The sequence below is a fragment of the Aphis gossypii genome, chromosome 1, assembly GCF_020184175.1.
Source record: "Aphis gossypii isolate Hap1 chromosome 1, ASM2018417v2, whole genome shotgun sequence".
NCBI classification, from domain to species: Eukaryota; Metazoa; Arthropoda; class Insecta; order Hemiptera; family Aphididae; genus Aphis; species Aphis gossypii.
Genome location: NC_065530.1, coordinates 6,659,104 through 6,683,537, shown reverse-complemented (window position 1 = coordinate 6,683,537; position 24,434 = coordinate 6,659,104). Strand labels below are relative to the sequence as shown.

Below are 24,434 nucleotides of genomic sequence, written 5' to 3'. Positions count from 1 at the left end.
GATTACTGGAAAATATATCCTAAGCTGACAAAGCATCTCCGTTCAAAATCGTTTTTTTGTTTAGAATGATAGGTACCTATTATTGGATTCAAATTTAGCACATAAATAATAGTGACCAACTGTACAGCAGAGCGGTACCCACTGTTTTTTATTTATAACTGTTTGTTTTAAACATAAATAATAATGTAATATACTTGTCAAGTTGTAAATATTGAGTCTTGGTCTGTTTTATAAATTAATACATTTCTTTGAATATGACATACTCACATATACACGCAGTGACATTTTTCAACGCAGTGTCATATCAAAAAATTATGATAGATATAAAAACAAAAAAAAAAATAATACTATAAAACACTTGAAACACAACATTATATTATTGCCACTCTGTTCAAAGTATAAATAAATACAAAAATTATAATTATTTAATATAGTCTATGATTATTCGATCATAAAAACATGAAATGCAAGAATTTTGATAAATCGTCACAACAGCAAAAAAAACAAACTATTTTGTAGTTAAAAATGCGTAAAAACTTTTCCTTCTATATCAAATATCAAGTTTTGAAAATTTAATATAAGATTCTTCATAAGTAGTCTATACTGAGACTATGAAATCTAAAAAATATATAAAACAATAATTTTTCAGAGATAATTTAAGTTTCAGTTTGAACGAAATTACTTATTTCAAATTTTAAACTATAAGTAACGATATGAATAATAATGAATTTATAAATTTAAGTTGAAAATAAATAAAATGTGAAACATTGTTGGTTACACTTTACAGACGTTTTGGTGGGATTTTGTGTTTCAACGTTGGTGCAACTGATTTCCCGGAAGTCGAATTGTTGTTATCACGTTTTGGGAGAGGTGATGAGTGATTAGAGAAAGGGGGCTAAATTTAGACAAATTAGTAATTAGTTTAACAGAAAGTGAATGAGTAACGAGGGGTGAGTGTTATGGGCGTTCTAGGTATATTTTTAACTTGTACCATCTGCACCGATTGTTTCCCGTCAGCAAGTCTCTACTCTCCAATAATGTTGTTAAAAGTGGTTTTTTAATGATTCCATTAAAATGTTTTCGATAAAATGCAGTAATTTATTGATAGGCCTCTGTGTCGTTCAGTTTTGTTCATCGGAGATAGGTAAATGATCATCTATAATGTGGTTAACAGTGTCCAGTATTCATTAATTGACGGTTTGTATTTGTTTTATTGCAGCATCGTTTTATGGATCTAGTTATGTAAACGTACCTTATCAAGATGCTAAAAGCACAACAGAAATCAGTTTTGCATTTCGTACTAAACATTTGGATGCATTCCTGTTTTTGGCTGCTGGAAAAACAGACTATTGTTTTGTTCTGTTGGAAGCTGGTAAACTTAAGGTAAAGATTAATCTCGGAGCTGGTGAGTCAGAGATATCATCACCGAGAGGACTTCGACTCGATGATCTTAATTGGCATCTGGTTAACATATCACGGAAAGAAGGAGATTTGAATTTGGCAGTTGATAAAATACACATTGTCAGGTAAATAGTAAACCAGATTTTATAGATAGTCTTACAATCGGGGTATACATGTTTTTATATTGTTTAGAGAAAAACTGCCTATTGGATTCTATGAACTGAATATGTATGGTGGTCTGTATATTGGTGGCCAAGGAGATTTTTCTGAATTATTCTTAGGCCATACAAATGGCTTACGTGGTTGTCTACGAGATGTTCGTTATAATGCAGTACCAGACGTTTTGAGTAGAGCACGATGGCGAACTGGTAGAGCTGATGCACATTCAATATCTTGGGGTTGTGTAAATGAATTTGATGCACCGAGGGAATCAAGTATATCATTTCTTGAAGATGGTGCTTATATGGCTATACCCAGTATATTAACATCAAGAACTAATGTCAAGTAAGCATGCATGAGTATTATAATAGGTATTATGAAGGTACTTATGAAAAGTTTTCATGTTTATAAGGTGGCAGTTTTCCATAAAAACAATATCTGAAATCGGATTAATTCTTTACAATTCTAAAAAGAGCTCAACGTTAAGTAGACATAGTGGGAATGTGGATTTTATTGGTGTAGAACTTGTTGGTGGTAAAATACGAGTTGCTCAAAATTGGGGTTCTGGTGTCACTGAATTATATTCTGATGTTACTATTAATGATGGAGTCTGGCATTCTATAAATGTAGCTATGGAAGCTGGTGGACTTGATGTAACTATTGATGCACCCAAACATAGGTATCGTTTGGCATTAAATAATTCAGCTCTGCCATCAAAACATTTAGATCTTTCAACTATTGTAAGTAAAATTAAAAATAATATAATTCTCTTTACTATACTTAGTATATTTTATATATTACATATTTTAGTTGTATGTTGGTGGTCTGGAAGTAAATATGAGAAGTGGAGCATTAGCTTCTGGTATGCTCTCAGCGGGTAATAGTTTTAAAGGATGTATTCGAGGAATTTCAAATGATGGACGTGCACTTGGTTTACCAGATGCATTAGATACTTCCAAACTCATATCTCGCTGTGTTTGGTCATATGCGTGTACAGAAAAACCTTGTGTTCATTCACCTGACATTGGATGTTCACAAGTTGGAATAAATTCCTTTAAATGCAATGGATGCGATAATCACAATGATCCACAATGTGTTCGTCCTGAATTTGTTCAAACACATAATGTAAATACTAAATAGTCTAATTTTTAAATAAAAATACTTACATCAATTAATATTTTACAGGCAATGTTAAAAGTTCCTTTACCAATTTCTATTGAAGTGTTGACTATAAACAATTTGATTGTTGTTGAAGGATCCACAGCAACTATAACTACATCAGTTATTAGTTTAATACTAGATTATAATCATTATGGGGTTCGAGAAGCAGGTGTACAGTTTCATATTGTTCAACCTTATGCTAAACATGGGAAATTGAATATTGAGTCTTCTAAACTATCTACTGGGATTTCAATCTCTACTTTTAACATGCTCAATATATTAAAAAATGAGGTAAGAGTGGGGTTTATGTATTATTAATTTAATTAAAAACTGTACTTGTAAGTTATCTTAATAACCTATTTATTATTAAAACAAAATTATTATAGGTCTTTTATGTTCATGATGGATCTGAAAGTACTCAAGATTTTATAACACTTGATCTTGAATTTACATCTAATGAAGGTTTATTACTACCAGATTATTTACAAGAACGACAAAGATTTGTATTACCTGTTAATATAACTCCAGAAAATGATACACCAACTGTTCGTATACCATCTGATTACAATTTTATTCTGGCACAGGTAAAATATTTATTTTGTCAATTGACAAACATGGTTTATGCTTATTTATTTTGTTTGTTTAATTTTGTTGAGTTTTTTTTTAGTTTAAACTTAGTGTCTTTGTGAGTTGCATGCAGTAGCTACTGATTTTTTCACTTTGCGTTTTTTGTTGTTGAATTTGTAAGTAATTTTAATGTATCGTTAATGTTTTGTTTGTTAAGTTGTTGATTATTTCTAGGGTACATGGAAAATGCTGGATAAGGACAAAATAGTAGTGATTGACCGAGATTCTAGTCCAGAAAGACTTATTGTATCTGTAATGAATATTAGTGGTGGCTATTTAGATACAACTGACAATCCAAATGTACCATTAGAAACATTTACTGTTGCTCAGATGAATAATGGATTTATTGGTTATAGACACACTTCAAACGAAACTGGTCATTTTACTTTTACTTTAAAAGTAAGTATTTACATTAATTTTAGTTTAAAAAAATAATTTGATTAAATTTCTTTATTGGTTCATTATTTTAATTCAATATTTATATTTGTTTAAAATAAATTTTTAGGTATCTGATGGCGAAAAAGAAAGTGCCATTACATTGATACCTGTTAATGTTTATAGTTTGTCATTGACTCATGTTCAAAATACTGGCGCCATTTTAGCTTATAAATCATTTGTTGTAATTAGCCCTTCTAATTTAACATTTGTAACTAATGCTGATGATCCATCCCTTGAGTTGACATTCAAAGTAAGAATTTATGAATTTAAAAATGTAATATCTAATTTATATATGCTAGTATGATATAATTTATTTAAATTCTAGGTTATAAAACATCCAAAATTTGGAGCACTTAAACTAATTGATGGAGAACAAGCACAAGATAAAATTACTGTGTTTACTAATCATCAATTAGAAAAGAAACTTGTCAGTTATGTGCATAATAGTGAAGGTTCTCCAACAAAAGATTTCTTTAAAGTAAATATTAATATATCAAGTATTACTTATTACTCATAAATGTTTTATAATATTTAATAATTGTTATATTATTTTTTTAGTTTGAAGTATGGTCTGGCCAAGTAAAATTAGGTGAAACATTTAAGTTTGAATTTAATTTTGTTGAAGTACATTTAACTGTGGATATCTTTGGTCCTTTAAAATGGCATGCATCTAGTGAGACCGCAGTAAAAAGTGATTCTATTAAAGTACAAACCCATCCAATACTTTTACATCCAAGCTCCATAATTTTTGAATTAACTAAAACTTCACACACCGCTTCATTATATTTAAGGTTTGTTTATATTCATTGTTAAAACCAATTTTCTATTAAAAAGTATTTTTAGGAATAAACCTCTAGTGGATGGTGAAACATGGACTCAAAATGATGTAGATTCTGGACTTCTGACATTAAAACTACATCATGACACATACTCTCCTGCCACAGATTTGTTTGATGTAAAAATAAGTGCACCTCGTTGTCAGCCAATTGTTTCTAAGTTATTGAATTTTGAATATTCACCAAGTCCATTATTGGTTCAGGCAGTTTCTGCTTTTATTCATCCTTTAGAAGTAATTATTTAGTTTAATTAATTTAATGTAGTTAAGACTTGTAAGCAAAATAAATAATTAAAACGCAATAATATTTAATATATATATATATATTTTGTTAATCAGTAGAACTCATCAATTTTTCTTGAACTGTTTTCTAATTATAAATGTATAAATATTTTTACATATATCATTTATCAAGAATCAAAATTATATTGCTATTAAATCATTTTATTTGCTATTTAGGAAGTTAAATTTTTTTATTCTAAGTTTTGAATAAACCAGTTTAAAACTTTATTAACAATTATTATTTTTTCATAACTTAGTCCATTTCTAGTACTCTTCTCTAATTTCATTCCAAGTTTTATTTTAAAGTATTTCTATTTGTTGACTTGATATAAACCAAAAAAAATATTTTTGACTCCGCAATAAAATTTTAACAATTAAACATTCAAGATATGATTAACTATTATCATTTTATATATAATCTTTTATTCACACATTCCATGATTATTTTAAATTTATTAGAAAATTAATCAAAATCATAAATGCCATAAGTGTGATATTTAGGTTTTTTCTATAGAAAAATAGTGAAAATGTCTCTTTTTCAATAAAACCTCAGTTAATTGAAATTACATAACACATTAAATAATATGAATTTAAGCCTTGTGTATTTAAGAATGATAATTGTGAAAGCTGCCATTATTGATGTTTTGTGTAAACAGGAATTTTTAGTGTCTAACATATTATTGCTAAAATGACTCATACTATTATACGTCATATGAATGATAGTGTAATTTGTTATGATATATAACATATTTTGAACCTTGTTTTATGAACAGAAAATTAAAATGACCAATATTTTTTAAAACCCCGTACCCTGAAGATAATTAATAAATATATGTACTATTTTTATTATTATATTATAAAAATTTAATTTATTTCAGGTTATAGAAGGCAGTTCATCTCCATTGACTGATAAACACATCTCAATTAAATGTGTTGGTGTAAATCAATTACGTTATGAAATTTTATCTGGTCCAGAGCATGGTTACTTACATTTACTGATTAATAATAGTACAGTTAAAAATGTAACTGTGTTCACTGAAGATGACTTGTATGATAGTACATTGTCTTATTCACACGATGGATCTGAAAATAATCGTGATTATTTCAAATTTTTAGCTACTTCAAAAAATGCCAATTTTCAAGTTAGTTTTTTTTGTTTTTTTTTAATTGACTACTTTAATATTATGTTAATAATATAAATATATATGACTATTTGTTTAGTATGTTGGCCAAGTTAATATATCTGTGCAACTAATTAATGATAACCCACCAAATTGCATGACGGAAGAAAATCTACGTGTAGTCACAGGTAGTGATAGAACTATAACTAATCACAATTTACTTTGTCAAGACAAAGATGTTGATACACCAGTAGCATCATTGATTTTTACTATAAATTCAATTTCAAATGGAATGATATTAAATACCGCTAATGATCCATTTACAACAGTTATGAAATTCACTCAAGTATGCACTCTATCTTTAATAAATAATATTTACTTCTTTATTATATTGCACTAAACATTTTATTTACTAACTATTTTCAGGAAGAAGTAAACAATGGAAAATTGATTTATCGTGATGAATTTTCGGCTGATACTAAACAAAATCGAAATAGTGTTGTAGAGCTTGGAGTGTTTGATGGAAAACATTCTATTGATCTTAAACTTCAAGTTGAATCCTCTCCTCCATTTATAAAAGTTTTAAATAATTCTCAATTAATGTTACGACAAGGAGGAGCTGCTACTATCACTACTAACCACATTTATGCTGATACAAATTTAAACATACACTCTGACAAAATTAAGTAAGCTTATAATATGTATATAAACATAGATATCCACAGGGAGCACACTTGCACACTCTCCCTACCAACAAAAATTAATTTAAACTTATAATTTAATAAATACTTCCAATTACATTAAAAATATTTCAGAAATTGTCTGATTTTGTATTTACTTTATATTATTTTACTTTAGCTATCAGGTAGTAAATGGTCCAGACCAAGGAGAAATAGAGCTTGGTACAAATCTCGAGCCTTTAAAAACTACTATATTTAGTCAGGCTGAACTTGAAGCAGGTCATGTACGCTACCGACATAATGGTGACGTGGAAAGTGTTCGAGATAGAGTAACTATCCGTGTAACTGCTGGTAGTACTGTATCTAGAGAATTAGAATTTGATATAAGGCTTTTACCACAACACTACTGGGAACCACTTGAAGTCACTAAAAATTCTCCGATAATAGTTGATGAATCTACTACCATTGCAGTTACCAGACAATACCTTGAAGTAAGAAATATATAATTTTATTATTAAATCTTAATATTTCAAGTTTTTTAACTGTAATCAATTTTAGGTAAAACAAGACATGGTACCACCTTCAGATATTATGTATTTGGTAAAAGAACCTCCGCGTTATGGTTATTTAGAAAAAGAATCTAATGAAGAAGACCCTGGAAATCCAGAAAGCAACCATTTAACCACATTCAATCAAAGTCTTATAAATAGTGGTCACCTTTACTATGTTCAATCAACCATGAATCAAAGTACTGATCGATTAGTTGTCGATATTACAAATGGAGTAGTTTCATTGTATGGTCTTGTTGTAAGTAGTGCTGTCCTTAATAGTTACTTCATTATACGAATACAAATTGTTTTTTAACAGATAAGTTTTGTGATTGTACCAAAAAATGTATATTTAACAAGCTCTCAGCTTAATGTTATTGAGGGAGGAAATGTGACTTTAAGTGCCGACACATTTCCAGTTATGAGTTCTTATTACACAGATAGAGTATCTCGATATTCATTGGTTAGTGCTCCAAACCATGGACGTATTGTGCGAACTACTGCTGATACTTTTGATCCAACTATAGATTATTGGAGTCCTAAACAACTAGCAAGATCTCAAATAATGGTTGGTTAGAATCTTATTCCTCTAAAGTTTATAGTTTAATGCTTTACGTTTTTAATTTTTCAGTATGTTCATGATGGGTCTGAAAGTACTGACGATAGTTTTTCAGTTAAAGTAGGAGTGTCTGATGAGAAAGAAAGTGCTCCAGTTGATATTGAAGTTAAAATAAACCCAGTAAACAATCAAAGACCGCTAATTATAAGAAATACTGGTATTAAAGTTTGGAAAGGTGGAATTGGGCTTATAACTTCAGATAACTTAAGTAAGCCAACATAAATATAAATTAAAATCTTTTTTTACTAAAAAAAAAATATTATTTTAGCTGTTGAAGACAAAGACACAGATGTTTCCAACTTGACTTTTGTAGTATCATCATCTAGATGTGGTCACTTGATCTTAGAATTGCAACGTACTGAAAGATTCACTCAAGCACAAATTGATCAGAATATTGTTTATTTTCAACATTCAGGAGAATATTGTGATGGTGAATTGGAACTGTCAGCCACTGATGGTCTTCATTCTACAGAAGTTGTACAATTTCATATAATGGCTGAACAAGCCTCCGTAAAAATTTTAGTCAATAACCCACTGCGAGTATTTCCAATGCTTGGACGTCAATTAACTATTGATCATTTAATGGCTCAATGTGATGATCCTAATTATCAGGTAACTTACATTGTAAGAAATGCACCAAGATATGGCATTGTATCTAAGAGTGCTTCATACGAAGATTCAAACCAAATGGCAATTACAAATTTCACCCAAAAAAACGTAAATGAATCAGCTGTGTGGTATCATCATGTGTCAAAATATTTTTCCAGTAACACTACCAATGATATTTTTACATTTGATGCTACATGTGAATATGCAATTCCAATTACTAATCAAGTAAGTTTGAAAAAATCCAAATCATCAAAATCAAACCACCCATATTTTATAAATAGGTATAATTCATATAATATTATTATATTTTTTTTTTTTTTTAGACTTTCAATCTAGAAATTACTGTATCGTCTGGTGGTCTTGAAGAACTTTTAATTGGTGATAAAACTAGAGAACTTGTGGTTAAAGAAGGAGAATCAACAATTATTGACTTAAATACTACTGCCATTTTAACATTTTTAGTAAATAGCATTGGCATTAGATCACCGACTATTAAAATTGAACTCACAAATGAACCTAAGAATGGTCATGTGTGCCTCGATGATGATTGTGGTCGACGAACATTTTCCCAGGGTCATATGCGACGTAATCAAGTCAGATATGTACATGATCATTCAGATACCTTGTCTGATAGTTTAGAATTTTCCGTTTACTTGGACATTGATCCTACCGCTGTTCCTTTGTGTAATGTCACCATTCCAATAAGCATCATACCTGTAAATGACCAACCATTCTTTTTAACTCAATCATATCCAAATTTAAGACTCGTTCAAGGACAATCTGTAACATTAACTAGATCAGAACTGTTAACTGAAGATCCTGATACACCACCTGAACAAATTGTTTATGACATTGTAACTGCACCAGCATATGGTACTATCTGTTTGGCTGGTATTAAAAATTCTGTTAGATTTACTCAAGCTGATATTGATGCTGGTGAAGTAGTTTACAAACATGACGGTCAATTGAAACCTACTACATTTTATTTCCGAGTTTGGGATGGTCAGTTTAATCCGGTGTATAAGGTCTTTCAAATATATGTTATACCTGTTACTCTGAATGTAACTGTATCGTTACCTTTGCCATTACTTCAAGGAACATACGAAACTGTAGTGAATGAAAAATTATTCCAAGTCGAGACAAATGGAGACAAGGATTCAGTTGCTTATAACATCTCAATGAATCCTAGGCATGGAGTTGTCTATGTAAATGGAACAAAATCTAAATTATTTTCACACAAAGATTTAAAAGATGGTAGAGTAATTTATAAGCAAACGGATTTGACTTCTGCAGCAGATGCATTACGATTATCTGCTCAAATGCATTGTGAACAATCTCCTATAATTAGAGATTTGTGGTTAAATGTCAGTGTTGAACCTTTGGTCAAAACTGGAGCATTTTATCCTTTAACAGGACTAAAATCACAACTTGGTGTTCAAGTTTTGAACGCTGAAATACTAGCAAAAACCACAAGTTCTGATCCAAAGTACAAAATTTTAAGAAAACCAAAGTTTGGAAAATTGAAAAAAATTGTTAGAAGGTCAGGAGACAAACAAGTAATTCGGGAAGTTGATGTTACTAAATTTTCCCATGGAGAAATAGCAAGTGGAATAGTGTATTTTGTGGCAAAAAAAGTACTAGAACCAGTAGAAGACAGTTTTCCATTTTTATTAACAGCAAATGGTGTTCAACCAGCAATTGGTGAATTGCGATTTCACGTATCTGTAGCTGAACCTCCTTCCACTACAACACCACATTTGCCTACTACCACATTTAAGTACTCCTCAACTTCTACCGGCAAAAAAACAGATATTGTAGAAATAGCAAGACCAAATATGAGTGATGACTATTTGTTATGTGTTGGGTTCATTATGGCTGTGGTGGTAGCGTCCCTTGTTATTGTAGTTCTTATACGGTGTCGGTCCAAGAAACGTGCAGAAGAGTTGGATAAAATGAATCCTATGCCTTTACCATGCCCACCTGATGATTTAATGACAACGTCTCCTAGAATGGACAAGAATGAAAATCACGGATGTAAAGTAATAGCTTTGGGTCCACCGGAACACACTGAACCAGAGACTGATTTTAATATGAGGTATCCATATGGTGCTGCTGATGAAGAATACAGTAGCAGTGCTGATGGTACAGAACAAAATAATCCAATGCTTAGAAGAAATCAGTATTGGGTTTGACGTAAGTAGTCGTCAATAGTATCAAACTATTATTTATTAAGTTGAATAAATTAAAATATATTAATAATACATTTTTTAAACTATTATTATTAATTTGTATAATTTTAAATTTAAATTAATTGTATGATAATTTATTTATTTTTCTTTTTGATCTTGATTAGAGTATTGAAATCTAGTCTATAATATTTATAATAATTATAACCCACATTTCCTAATGTTGTATTGCAAGTTAATCTTATACTAAATCTTTTTACATCCATAACAGCTAACTATTTTAATTTTAAGTGACAATATTTTAAGAGCATGTAACACATAATGTTAAGCTTTGTTAATATAGTCGAGTCTTGATAACTCTAATTTCTTTTTGTCCCTATGGAATTCTTATACACTCAATGCAATATTTGTAACTCGAAAAGTACATTAGTCAAATTAATTTTTACCTCCCTTGAAATTCGAGTTTTCAAGACTCGACTGTATAATATGTATTTAAATACAAAAATAAAGGTACGGGTAAGGTAGTGAATAAACTGAAACTACTTGAGATGGAATTAATACCTGTACTTTATAACCCAACTTTTATATTATTTAGTTTTTATTAATCAATACTTGTACTATTGAAACATCTCAAGTTTCAATATCTTTTTAACATTGTCTAGATCACATAATTGACTGATTGTTTTAATAAAATAATTAGTAATTAGTTATATGATTAGACTAGAAGAAAAAAACAAAAACGTTTTAGTATTAATTGGTTTATTATACTTAAAGAATGGTTACAAATGATAGAATCATGTTATTTACAATTTTTTTTCCATTTATGTAAAACTGATGAGTTTTTATTATATTTGTGTTTCTTAATTTTTTATCTTATCCAATCTCTGAATTTATATTTAATGTAATTAGCAAATGCAAGACATTTTTATTATGAAAATTTATCATACCTTTGTATTGTTTGTTCCCTTGCAATGTTCAACACTAAACTACGGGCCAAGAAATTGTGTCGAAAAGTATTTAGGTTACCTATATTATAGTGTGCACTTGTGTATCAACTATCCGCCATAAAATAATGTAATAAACGTTTAAAAACATTTATTAACTCTTGAGCGCATGTCCCAAAATGTAATTATATTATAGTTTATCAAAATATTATATGTCTCAAAGCTCAATTGATTGTATCTTAGTTTTCTTATTGTACATACTATTTTTAGACTAATAAAAATAAAAGTATTTAACGAAAACATTTAAAATGTAAGTGGTTTTTAATAATCGTCATGGTTGTGTGGTGATTGCCTACACTCTAATGTGAAAAGTGCCCAAAAAATCCGGTGCCCTGAGTATAACGTGTTCGAATTCCATATAGGACAATTTCCCGTCGCCGTCTACGTCTGCTTCTTCGATGACTTTTTCGCATACCTGAACGATCTCTTCAGCCGACAGTTGGCTGCGCGTCAACAGCTTTAGCACTTGTTCAAGGTCAGCAGGTCCAATGTGATGGTCGTCATCGAAATCTATAACCACCACCGTTAAAAATAACATTAAATGTGATACAAAAAAACTTCAAATCGTTTACAAATTGGAATTAAGTAGGTATGTTGGATTTAATTATTGGTAAAGGTCCAAAAGGATTTTACGATAGCCCGTCAATGAACCAAATGTTGAAGTATGTTGTATGTAGGTGTGAATCGTACTTATTGGCTATTTATAGTATAAATTGTATAATGTATATTATGTTATGTAGCACCATGTTGGAATCCTAAATTTGATACCTACAATAATTTCTATGAGTTGTAACATTTTTACAAAATGAGTTATTTTTTATTTTTTTAAGTTTTATTTTTTTTTTTTCATATGATAACTATATAATTTTAATTTCACTATTCTTTAATATTCGATAAATGGATATTGAAGACGTTGGTTATAAACATTAGATATTGCTGAACGAATAGATTTTTAGAAAATATAAACATTTAAACATTTGTAAGGTATACTATCTACAATATAACCTACATCACGAAGATCGTTGAAATACTTATATTTAAAAAAAAAAAACAATATGTATATTTATCAATAATTTTAGAATAGTACACATGGATGCAGACTAATGAAATAGGTTCTTTCCGTAGAAAACGTAGAAATACTTTGTGTAGCTGTCAAAAGTAAATCGTAAGTACTATATTATACCAATATTGAATATTGATTATTGCCACCTTACCATAAATTTTAAAAGCATAGTACACTTTGATTTGTCTAGGAGCCTGTTCACTAAACACCGACAACAAGTCTAAAAAATCTTCGAAACTCAACGATCCATTACCTTCTTTCGAGAATACCTGGCATATGCGTTGTTTAAAAGGGTTTTCCTGCAACAAAAACCAATTTTGTAGCGCATAGTACATGAGTCGTATACACCACACGGTATTATTAACAAAATTGTATAATATTTTTTGCGCTTACTTAGCATACAATAAGATCAACCAGAAAAAGTATGCAAATGCAAGAATCAGTCTCAATTCTAATCATCGCAAAATCACACTTCATAAGTACTTATTATATAATTTTAAAATAACTTAGGTATGTATTTATAATTAGACCTAATAAGAGAGACAGCCGAGACTAGCCCTGGGACACAGGCTCAAAAGTCCGAGATTCTAAGTCCACCCCGTCTTATTTTCACCTAATCTTTAATACAGTGTGCTCATTTGAGGGTAGGTAGGATAGACATTTGTCTTCCGGCGTTGAACTATAAGTATGGACCACTGACATGGTTTGTGTTAATAACTTATCTAAAAATTAGGTAATAAAATTACAGCATTTACTTTTGAATAACGGCTCAAACCAGTCAAACCTTAAATCAACATGACTATAAAAACATAGAATTGTTTATAAATAATAAAAAAAATCATTTTTATTTAAGTATCAACATTTGTGTAACAATACTTACATAGTTACATAAAATATCATTATTATATAATATCTTTACATAATATTTTTGGTATAAACATTTTAAAGGACGACGCTGAATTTTATTGATAAGTTTAATGATTGTGTAAGAGGGGAGAGGGCTGATTAGTTTATTTCTGCGAGGGCCCTTGATTTTTCTCCACGGACCTGTGTATAATGCATAGTTGTTGCTTATATTTTGACAATCGATTTTTACACTTATTTGTATATGACTATTATGACATTATTAGTTATTACATAATTACAGGCGTGACATTATAATTAGTTATTACTATAGGACTGGTAATTTAATCGCCTAAACATTTTAAACAACAGACTTAAAACATATTTTAAAAAAACTAGAATTAAGAAATCAACTATTAGCTACACTAAATCTTTAAAATTTAACATATTGCATTGTGTCTTTGTAAATATATGTTTAATTATTTATTATGATAATATGAACTTTGCTTGATCACTCAATCTTATAAATGAGTTGTTGCTGCAGTGGCATTATCAAACAATTTTTTTTTTACATAAAAAAAATGATGGAAGTAAATAACTTTAATAACTATAAAAAGAACACATAATAAAAATAACATTAAATAAAGTATTTTTTCCATTCTAGCTATGATAAATAAAGACAAATATACCTACGTATTTAATTACAATAACAACATTTCAATAGGTAATTGATAACTAATTAATCAAAACATAATTATATGTCTTTACGTACCTTGAGTTCTGGCAACTGTTCGATTCGTTCTTGTGGTACTCGGATTTTCACCGGTTCGTCTCCGGTCATTTTCTTTGGCACCACTTCAGGACAAATCGCTCTGTACCGTTTGTATACTCTTTAAAAACAAAACTGAACTAAATATAATTTTAAGCCTAACTAAAAAATAAAAAAAATATTTTTTTTTTATTTCACATTTAAGTACCTACATTTTAGTGATGATCAATTTACAAAACTAAGTTATTTTAGTATGAATAAAAAAATTAATTAAGAGAAAACGGGAAATTGAGATAAAATTAATTTTGTATATTTTTTTTTTGTGTAACAAATGAAAAATCCTAAATGAAATTTCCGCTAAATGTGTAATACATGTATTACCATTTTTTATACATAGTTTTAAGCTACTTATAGACATTTAACATTTAACATTTTTTTTTATAACCGTCGATAAAAACCTTGACAATTTAATAAAATATTCCCCATAGGTTTTTAGTTGTTACTTACTATAGCAATTAAAAATATTTAAAATACATATATAGTGATAACACCTGACCCACCTGACCATTAAGGTCGAGAAGTCACCTTTGTACCTATGTGAGAGCTCAGAGCAGTGTTTCCCCTTGGTGAGCTGTTACCGGGTCACAGGATCATGTGAGATTTTCCAGACTCCCATATTGTGAATTGTAATGTACCGAGTTGAATAATGTTGATAAAGTAAATAGTAAAGAGGGAATTAATGATCATCGTGAATTAAATATTACTAGTCAATATTTTACGATTAAGTACTGCTGTAATTGTAGTACTTAACTATAGTTAAGTATATACACGATTTTTATTTATTAAGCATTTCAAGTTCAAAATTTGTTGAAAACACGAAAGTTTTCGTATCGACATTTGAAGATTGAATTTAGGTTATTTAAAGCTTAAACGATAAATAACGATCTTAATTATTTTGTTATAGTTAAATCAAAAACATTATTCGTAAGAACTTAAAATTTTACGTAGGTACCTACATTATGTACAATTGTATTATACTCACGATAACATTTTTAAATGCGATGTGTTCGACCTACCATTATTAATATTAGGTAAGTACAAATATAATAAAATAAAATTAGTTAAATCACTTATTGAAATAACATCATAAAACGTATCATGAAATAGATATGCTAATTAATATAAGCTGACTGTCTCCGTTCAGAATCGTTTTCGTATTTATACATCATTAAATTCAAATTTAACACACCCATTAAAGTGACCCACTCGACATTTACTGTATATAACGGAGTGGTACCCCCTTTCCCACTTTGAATATATATATATAAATATTAAAAATTATATATATATATGTATTAATAGTAAGTACCTGTATGGCTGTAATTACTAATTACTATACATATTATAGACTATTTTCTAACGTGTTAAGCATTATCACCGCTCAGTACCACGAATTAAATTCTAATAATAAATGTTATGCTCACGTATCATTTTTGTGTAGGTTTATAAAAAAAATGCTTGTAATCCATTTTGTTAGTCTTTGTTGTTTTCACAAACCTTGTACAAATGTTGGGTATATACCATGAAATAAAAGAAAAAACGAAAAATATATAAGGTTTGGCCATTACGGTTATTACCTACTTCAAATTTACCAACTTGATTTAAAACCGCTTTGAGAATTGAAATAGGCTTAAAAATATTTAAATCGATATCAGCATCGAATTGTTTTAAACAATAAATAGTATATTGTGTGGCAAGGGCGGGAAGTGAGCCATTTCAGTCGCGGGCGTTGTGTGCGGCACGAGCCGTAGGCAAGTAACTTTCTTGTCTACGAAATCTTTTACAAAGGGATTTTACGACACGCATTCCGGATATAAATTTAAAAACAAATTATTGTGCTTTTTAATACATTACAACAAAATTATTTCATCTTTGTAAGTTGAATGGTTTATTTTTCAATAATAAGATAAAATAAAAGACCAAGATATTCTTGGCTTCCATAGTTCCATGAAATCCAAACCGAAATTTTCATCCTACTCCCTTAAATTAAAATCAAATGCTATTGAGCCTTAATTTTTACAAGTACTTAATACTTACTTTGATTTCTAATGTTTCTGTACTTTATTTTTATCAATATTGGTTTTTTAATTATGTGTATAGATCAGACTAAAATAATAGGCTACTCTTGGCCACCCCAAAAAGAAATGTCGTTTCCAAACTGAATTTTATGCGAAAACCTAACTATTATTAATAAAATTTATTATTTAATAATAGGTATATTCGTGTGCGTCGTATGCATATCTATTACCCACAGGTCTGAGAAGGCTCTCGTACACGAAAAATAATTAATTAATATAACTAAACGCATACAGTGGTGCCAAATCTATTAATAATCTATCATTATTATTGCTTCATAATATTTTATAGTAAATGATTGCGTTTGGGCGAGTTTGCAAAAATCACAATGCGTTTGAGCGACAATCATCTACGTATATACATTGTAGTTTTAGCAAATGAACATTGTAAAGTAACAGTGCGGTGTTTTTTAATATGCTGTAATGCGTTAGGACAATATTCTAACAATGCGTTTTTAAATCTGAATAAATTTTAATATATATTTTTCGTACCTAAGCAGTATAATAATTTTTATATCTGTGCAATATAAAAATACAAATAATAAATGTATTATAATTTATTTACAGGTTAGGTACATAATATTATATAGTATAGTTTATCTATAAAATTTAAATGAGTAGTGATTTACCACTTCCTATAAATGTCTGCCTAAATAATTTACTTTATTGTAATTTATTAATTTTTTTATTAGTTATAATATGCTAAAAAATATACATCATGCTTTTTGCTATGGTATATATACATAAGCCTATATTGAACAAAAAAAAAAACCATCAACAACAAAAATTATTAGTTTTAATTTTACAAATTTATCATGCTAGTTGTACAATGTTAGTCAATTTTCAAATGTCAGCTCCTCTTAGGAAGGCTAATAAACTTAAAATGTTTTCAACGTCAGGTCCTAGTGCTTCTTTTATGTTGGGATGGAATGATGCATATTTTTAAGGTCATCGATGAATTTATAGCACTCGGTTAGTATGTACTTGACTGTCGTAATAAGTTCACATGTTGTGTACTGAGAAAGTTCCTCTTTAATAGGTATTATAACTAGAAAATAACTGCGTGAGCATTTTATTTTGCACCATAATGGTCAAACATTTTATTGCAGTTTTGTAGATAAATGTTCACAGATTTTAATTTTTATTATGTTACCTCTGGGCTCTATTTATCTTTTTTATATTTTAATGTCTAATACAATTATTATTGTACAATTTGATCTCGTCTTTTTCGTTATTATTATTGGAGGTATATCATTTTAAGAGGCCGTCACAGTAAAAGTGAAACATACACAACACTTCAGACGTGAATGATAGTAAAAAAAAAATCAAACACCCCCAATATAAAGATGGCAATATTATCTTTGTTTACATTTTGGATATAATTAATAAGTCAGCTCAGTCAGTTCATTCGGTTTGATTTATAATTTTTATATGATCCATTATTACTTATGAAAAACTAAATACACTTTAACATTAATAAAAATTAGTATATTATAGCTATTGTAAAAACCCAACGTATGAAGAACAGTATTATTGTCACCTTAATGTTTACAAAGTTTGATAATTGTACTATTACTTTAACATAAATTACGAGAGCTATTCTGGCGAAACATGTTTTTATAATAAACTTCAAAAATTTGTGTGTTACGCGCTTTTGAGGTACAAGAGGTATTAGGTATTTCTGAAATCTATAAAGACATCATATTTTTATTGTAGTAAGACAATTCAATTGTTCCAATGAAAAGATATACTATGATGTTGTTGAACTAGGTGAAACAGTAATCTACCCAAAATTCTTCTTTTTTTGTACGAGTGAGAAAATTACAATTTACATTTTATACTCGGATGATATCGTGTATAATCTAGCTGAAGATATGTAAACGTTAAGTGATCAAATATATTGGAAGCAATAACCCCGTTATATAAATTTGTAATAGGTATCATGATTTCAGAAGGAGTTTGCGATTGATAATAACAGAGCACTCTTTCCTAAATATGCCTAAGCTCGTAATTATTACACACTTACTCCATTAGTCAGGAAATTGGGCCCCAAGTATAATCGTTCAATAATTGTTATAGTGCCTAGGGTGGCAAATGCCAATTCCATCCACTTGACTCCACGTGCATTGCATATTTCATTACATAAATATTATAATATAGATATATATACCTACAGAGTATTATAGACACATATTATTATACATAATACAAATCATTTTTACATTATACATCAAAAACAAAAACACATACAAAAGTTGAAGTAAAAAATAATATGTACTCTATTTATCTAAAGCCTTTAAAAATATATATGTATAACCGGTTTTAATTAATCAGAATATTTATGAACGCATTTAACCGGTTATTTGTACTAAAAAAAAAACCATTAAAAAAATCATTCAGGTTTCGAACCCTGCTTACAGTAACACAATGTTTGAAAAGAAAACAATTTTTCTTTCTTTTCATGATATCAGTGAGCTTCCCACAAAAATAACTTGTTCAGACATTTTACAACAGTTTCAAAAATAATCTATAATACCTATATATAGTAGATTATATTATATACTTCTTATTGGCATTCGTCTATTATAGTGGTACTGGTACAATTAATACTTAAAAAGTAATAAACTAATAAGTAATAACCAATAAATGTAATTTTTAAGACAATAATTATTTTATTATTTAAATGTATATTAATTATGCGTAAAGTACTATTATAGTGGTCTTAGTTTTATTTTTATATTAACCACGGCGGCGGTTAATAACAGGAATAAAATAATGTTTATTGCTATAGTTGTTGGTTTAAAAACAAAACGTTTTCTCTAGATGATTTTAATTAATACTATTTACATATGCGATATGCTACATAAGTATAAACAATATTTAAAAGTAACAGCTATATATTATTATATCAGTAAAGAAATTATGATGAAATACAATTCACAAATGTTCAATTTTTTTTTTTGTAAAATCCTCTTCAACTTAAAACAAACACGTGTGGTAGTAAAAAAAACACATACACACACACACACAAAAATGAAGTACGTATAACGCAAATAATACACGTCATCTCCTGTTTGCACACATGTGCACAGGAGCTGCAGTGACTACCGCTATATTATAATATTACTCACCTAAGTATTTCCTTCCTGGTAAAAAAAGTGCAGTCCTGTAAACGGAGTAAAAAAAAATAAATAATAAACACACATTGTGGTTTCCGGGTGTAGTTACAACATATTATAATATATACGGGGGAACGATTGATGTCGCAGGCCCTCATCATACGGTTCCGCAAAAGAATTTTTTTTCTCTACAAAAAAAATATGAATCCTATACGATATCGTGTGTCGTGCGTGTTGACTCTCACTCATACGCACACACACACATACACAAACGAGCGATACGACGACCGAATCACGAGAATATAAAAAATGTGATAAATATACATTCGATGTTGTAGTCTCTCCTATATATAAATTGTATTAATGTATTATACTATTATTACTTACGATTTTTTGTGTTTTTTCGGCACAAACCATTATTAATTGACCCAGCCCACTCGGCGGTAGACGGTCGTGTATTATTTATACATCGATTGGCGCGCGAGTTAAATAATATATATTTTACATTGATTATTGATAATAATAATGCACAGGTATTATCTTCTGTTTTTTCGAACACAAGACAATATTTTAATGTCCGTATAGTGCACTTGGCCCCTCAAAAATTTATAAGTGGCACTAAATCACGTGACACCGGACTTAGGTTGTCGTGATCTCAATCGAACGACAAACGTTCAATATAGTACGATTCTTAAATCCTAAGGAAATTATATAATATAATATATTATCGATTATTTGGTTTATTATTTAATATAAAGGTAAATAAATATAATATAGGTATATTCCGGACGTGTCAATAACAACAACTATTTAGAAATCATTTGCTCAAGACTTTAATACGGTTTGCAGTACTTTGTACGATGGGCGATAGTCAATTTTAGATCAATATTCTAAACGGTAGATATTATTTAACGATACTATTACAGACGTGTTTTCCGAGTGATGAGACATATATGACCACGACAAGACTTTACAGAGTAAAACGCATTCTACCTAGTTCAGATTTACAGTTTATTTAGCACGTGATTTTAAACGTATATTATACTCGAAACCAGACAGAATACGAAAACAAAATAAAAGCCGTTCTAGAGGGTGGGTCGTCCAACAGGTGGTAGTGTACACACTGCACGGGAAGGGGTGCGTATTGGGCGAGCGGCATAATCACAATTTGCCAATATATAATATTGTCGTTGAGCGGAGCACCGTCGTATACCTACCGATTCGGACAGACGTCGATTGCGTACTCACTGGAGTATATGATCACCGAACACACCAGTGATGACGAACGGATTGGCGTTGTAATTATTAAATATTAATTGATTTAGACAATGACAGCGTTCGAATTGTTTTCTGTCGAGACGAATATTTCGTTATCGCGCGATTATTATAATATACATAGAATATAATAATTTGGCACATCACCCGCCGGTTAACACGTCACATCAAACTCTAGCAAAGTCGCAGCTGATTTTCTGACATTTTTCACTTTTTGGCGTACCGTTTAGTAAAACCTTCATCGGTTAAACGGATTCGATACCGACTGTTTTTTGTCTTTGTCTAATACACGCGGAACCATAAGCGGATAATTGGACAAATTTGTTGGGGGGGGGGGCTTAGAATGTTTGTCTTATCCGTGTAAACACATATTTTTAGACGCTTCAACCGTTCGGTGTGGCTTGATTACGTTTTGAGGGGGCTTAAGCCCCATAAGTCCCCCCCATTACCCACCAATACGCGGAACACGGAATGTTTGGCGTGTTTTTTGCCTTATGCCTCAAATGAGCTTCTAACATCAATGCGTAACATGGCAAATCTAAGTTCAGCAGATCACTTTTAGCTCCATTAGTTTAAAAATTATATGTAGAGTGAATCGACTGTATTCCCTTAAGAGGACGCTACCTACACATGTGTAGTCTTCGTCTTACTAACATACAACCTTACAAGATTACAAATGTGAGTTCAATAGAATTAATTGTGTGTTGTAAACTTGTAAACTATAATATTAGTGAATTTACCAATTATCAAAATTATTAAAGGTAAGAAACTTAACGTTTTCGACATTTTAATTTTTAAGCAAGACACGAGTGTTATGAATGTTATACAAATTAGAAATGCTCTTTTCTACTTTAAAAACTAAAATACGGAAAAATTCCTTATGCGCAGTTAGAACCACATGCCTCTCCACCCCTCTGATGTCGCATCATAGAGCAATTTCTATTGTATTCCTGCAATATTGCAATAATCATTATAATATCCATTATCCGTTGCGATGCCAACGGAGACATGAAGTACCGACCGTCCGACCGTGGCCTGAGGTATAGTATGGTAAGTAGAAAGGAGGAAGAACCCAATAAATAACTAAATTTACACGTCGCGTCTTTGATGTAAATATAATAATAATTTACGTGTATATACAATGTTTAACGAGTGTACACATATGTAGGTATTGTACGTATATATAGAGGTTACCGAAATTAAAAGAATGTTTTTTATCCAACGACCGCGGCGATATTATCAAATAAATCGAATAGTTTTCTTGGAATATTTTCGGATTTGCTACCAGAAAAAAAATATATAATTTAAAAAAAAACTCGCTCTGCACCGCGTGTAATAAACATCTCTGCTCTACGGAAAGCTGTCATCCCTCCGTGTAATGCTCATGCAGTTCATCGACTCCAAATCGAAAAAAAAAACCGTTTAATATACATTTATACATTATAATATTACCGTTTGTGTCACGTCCTACATTTAAATAATTTAGTGGTTCTCGGAATGGTCCAGTCTCGGGGAAACTAAATCTAAAAATAACCGAAAGTCGAAGGAAGATACGTATTATACATTTATCAACACACACATTTGATTTTAATCTCACGTTCACGGATTCCATTATAGTGTGCGATGAGCGGCCGACATTCGACGGTACCATATTCATAATACGATATAATAACCATGTATTCCGGTGTTAGTCTGACCCACCAGGCGATTGGTCGAGATTTTTTCTTCGACCATGGGGGCCCGACACCAAGTCAAAAGTATCTTAATGACTCAATAATTTCTCGCTGTGATTTTATTATTCTGTTTATTTTTATCTTTTTTTACATAACCTACCGTAGAGAACCTACACTAATTTTGGAATATTGTAATTATTTATATTGACTACGAGAAAACTTAAATATTGACCCAATCACATTAGGCATTAGGGAGGATTTGGAAAAATAATTTTTCCCGGAATATTTACACTCGTAATAATTCATTCAATACGTCATTTTAGATTACTTATAGGCGCAGTATTTATCATTTCCTCGTTCAGTCAAGCTTGTATTTGTCAAACGTATATAATTTTTGTCAAATATTTGAAAAAACACCTATTCAACATGTAATTTAATTTAACTCTTCAATTATTTATATAAATCAGAGGTTCTCAAACTTAGTTACTTTAGTCATCCTCATCTATAAAAGCCGTACCAAATTTTATTCCGTCATAATTCTTCTTTTCTCGTCACCGTAATTCATATTCACGTATTTTAGCCTGTAAGTATGTATTTAATATTTGGTTTTAAATTTATATTTGTCGTATAAAATGTTAATAATATTTTACATCGTTTATATCGCATTTTCAAACGAGTGATTTTATTAGTACACCACAAATACGAAAAATTGATTTTACCTGCGTATAACATTTTGTTTACATATTACGCATTTTTGATATGTATCAACTACGATTTTTTGATTTTGCCATTCGATATAATACGCCAACTCGAATCCAACACTATTATCGTCAGTCCTAGAAAATTTTTTTCTTTCCAATTAATGCAAATCGTAACTGCTGGGATATTAATAAATTCCCTTCGAAAATACAATAATTATTGACTACAGATTGTGCTAGCACAAACATCTGCCCCTCCTAAAGAGCAAGACCCGACACGCCTAAGACGACGACGTGATATTAAAGCAATATATTCCCCGCCAGTACACTTACGGGCCCGTTTTAAAACCCCTCCGAAACTGTATCCGGTTATGTAATTGGTGGGGTGGCGGGGTACATGACCTGCTCGTCGCACTCGTTCGTTACATAATACATTAGAAAATGTATATACTATTATAATAATAGTCGACGAAACGGGGTAAGAGTGGTATACCACGACGAAAACAAACCGTACAGGTACGGGGGAAAAAAAACATAAAAACTCAATCGACTGTCACACATCGGCCGAATGTGCGTGTAAGACGCACCGCGGCGCCGACACGGAATAATCGTAGCATTAAGTCGTTATTTATCAGTCACCTGGTAGTCTTCGAGCTGCGATTCGGTGAAAGTCATCGCCTTGTTGCCCATAACGTCGCCGCCCGTGGTGGATTACACGTTGTGTTGTAAGGAACCTGCGCTGCTGTGGCAAGGACACGGACAAGAAGATAATTAAGCATCCGCGGCGAAGTCTTCGGCCGAAAGAACAAAATATTTATAATAATTTGTTAGAAATATTGCTGTTGGTGGTACGCAAGTACCGGACCGACACGTCTGTGTGAAGCGTAAAATACAAACGAGTATCGGAACGGACAGAACGATAATAACACCAAATGAACTCCTTCGAATAGGAGCACCCCTTCGCCGCGCAAACTAGAGCGTGAAGTCACGCGACGGGCAGACTTTTTAATACTTTTGATTTTTCGCGAACTGGGCGGAATGTGCGCGACGGACAACACACGCACGCACGGGGAAATGTAATTTTCGATGTCATGGGTGTGGTGACCAACCGTCTATTGGACTCTCAGACCTTTTTCACTCAACGAGATTAAAAAGTACACAGTCAAAATTTAAAGTCACTCATTGCTTG

General features: G+C 30.5%; 2 protein-coding genes across 4 annotated transcripts; one reads left to right on the top strand and one right to left on the bottom strand.

Annotated features, from left to right (window-relative positions):
- The first annotated feature begins 791 nt into the window (after positions 1 to 791).
- LOC114128731 (chondroitin sulfate proteoglycan 4) lies at positions 792 to 11,919 on the top strand. Its single transcript, XM_027993307.2, has 21 exons — positions 792 to 1,144; positions 1,220 to 1,526; positions 1,594 to 1,905; positions 1,973 to 2,300; positions 2,371 to 2,685; positions 2,746 to 3,012; positions 3,108 to 3,305; positions 3,523 to 3,747; positions 3,854 to 4,036; positions 4,112 to 4,264; positions 4,345 to 4,577; positions 4,630 to 4,855; positions 5,782 to 6,045; positions 6,125 to 6,370; positions 6,451 to 6,710; positions 6,883 to 7,195; positions 7,263 to 7,511; positions 7,572 to 7,820; positions 7,884 to 8,079; positions 8,140 to 8,705; positions 8,804 to 11,919. The coding sequence occupies exons 1-21, from the start codon at positions 1,075 to 1,077 to the stop codon at positions 10,670 to 10,672; spliced, it is 7,029 nt and encodes a 2,342-aa protein (XP_027849108.2). The 5' UTR covers positions 792 to 1,074; the 3' UTR covers positions 10,673 to 11,919.
- Positions 11,515 to 24,349, bottom strand: LOC114128732 (calcium and integrin-binding family member 3). Of its 3 annotated transcripts, XM_027993308.2 has the most exons (5): positions 23,885 to 24,349; positions 19,612 to 19,646; positions 14,349 to 14,466; positions 12,885 to 13,032; positions 11,515 to 12,180 (listed from the first exon to the last, which is right to left on the bottom strand). In XM_027993308.2, the coding sequence occupies exons 1-5, from the start codon at positions 23,933 to 23,935 to the stop codon at positions 11,963 to 11,965; spliced, it is 570 nt and encodes a 189-aa protein (XP_027849109.1). In that variant the 5' UTR covers positions 23,936 to 24,349; the 3' UTR covers positions 11,515 to 11,962. The 3 variants fall into 3 exon arrangements, with proteins under 3 accessions (XP_027849109.1, XP_050053623.1, XP_050053624.1); XM_050197666.1 differs by lacking the exons at positions 19,612 to 19,646; positions 23,885 to 24,349 and adding an exon at positions 15,388 to 15,528; XM_050197667.1 differs by lacking the exons at positions 19,612 to 19,646; positions 23,885 to 24,349 and adding an exon at positions 14,906 to 15,091.
- Positions 24,350 to 24,434: the final 85 nt, after the last annotated feature.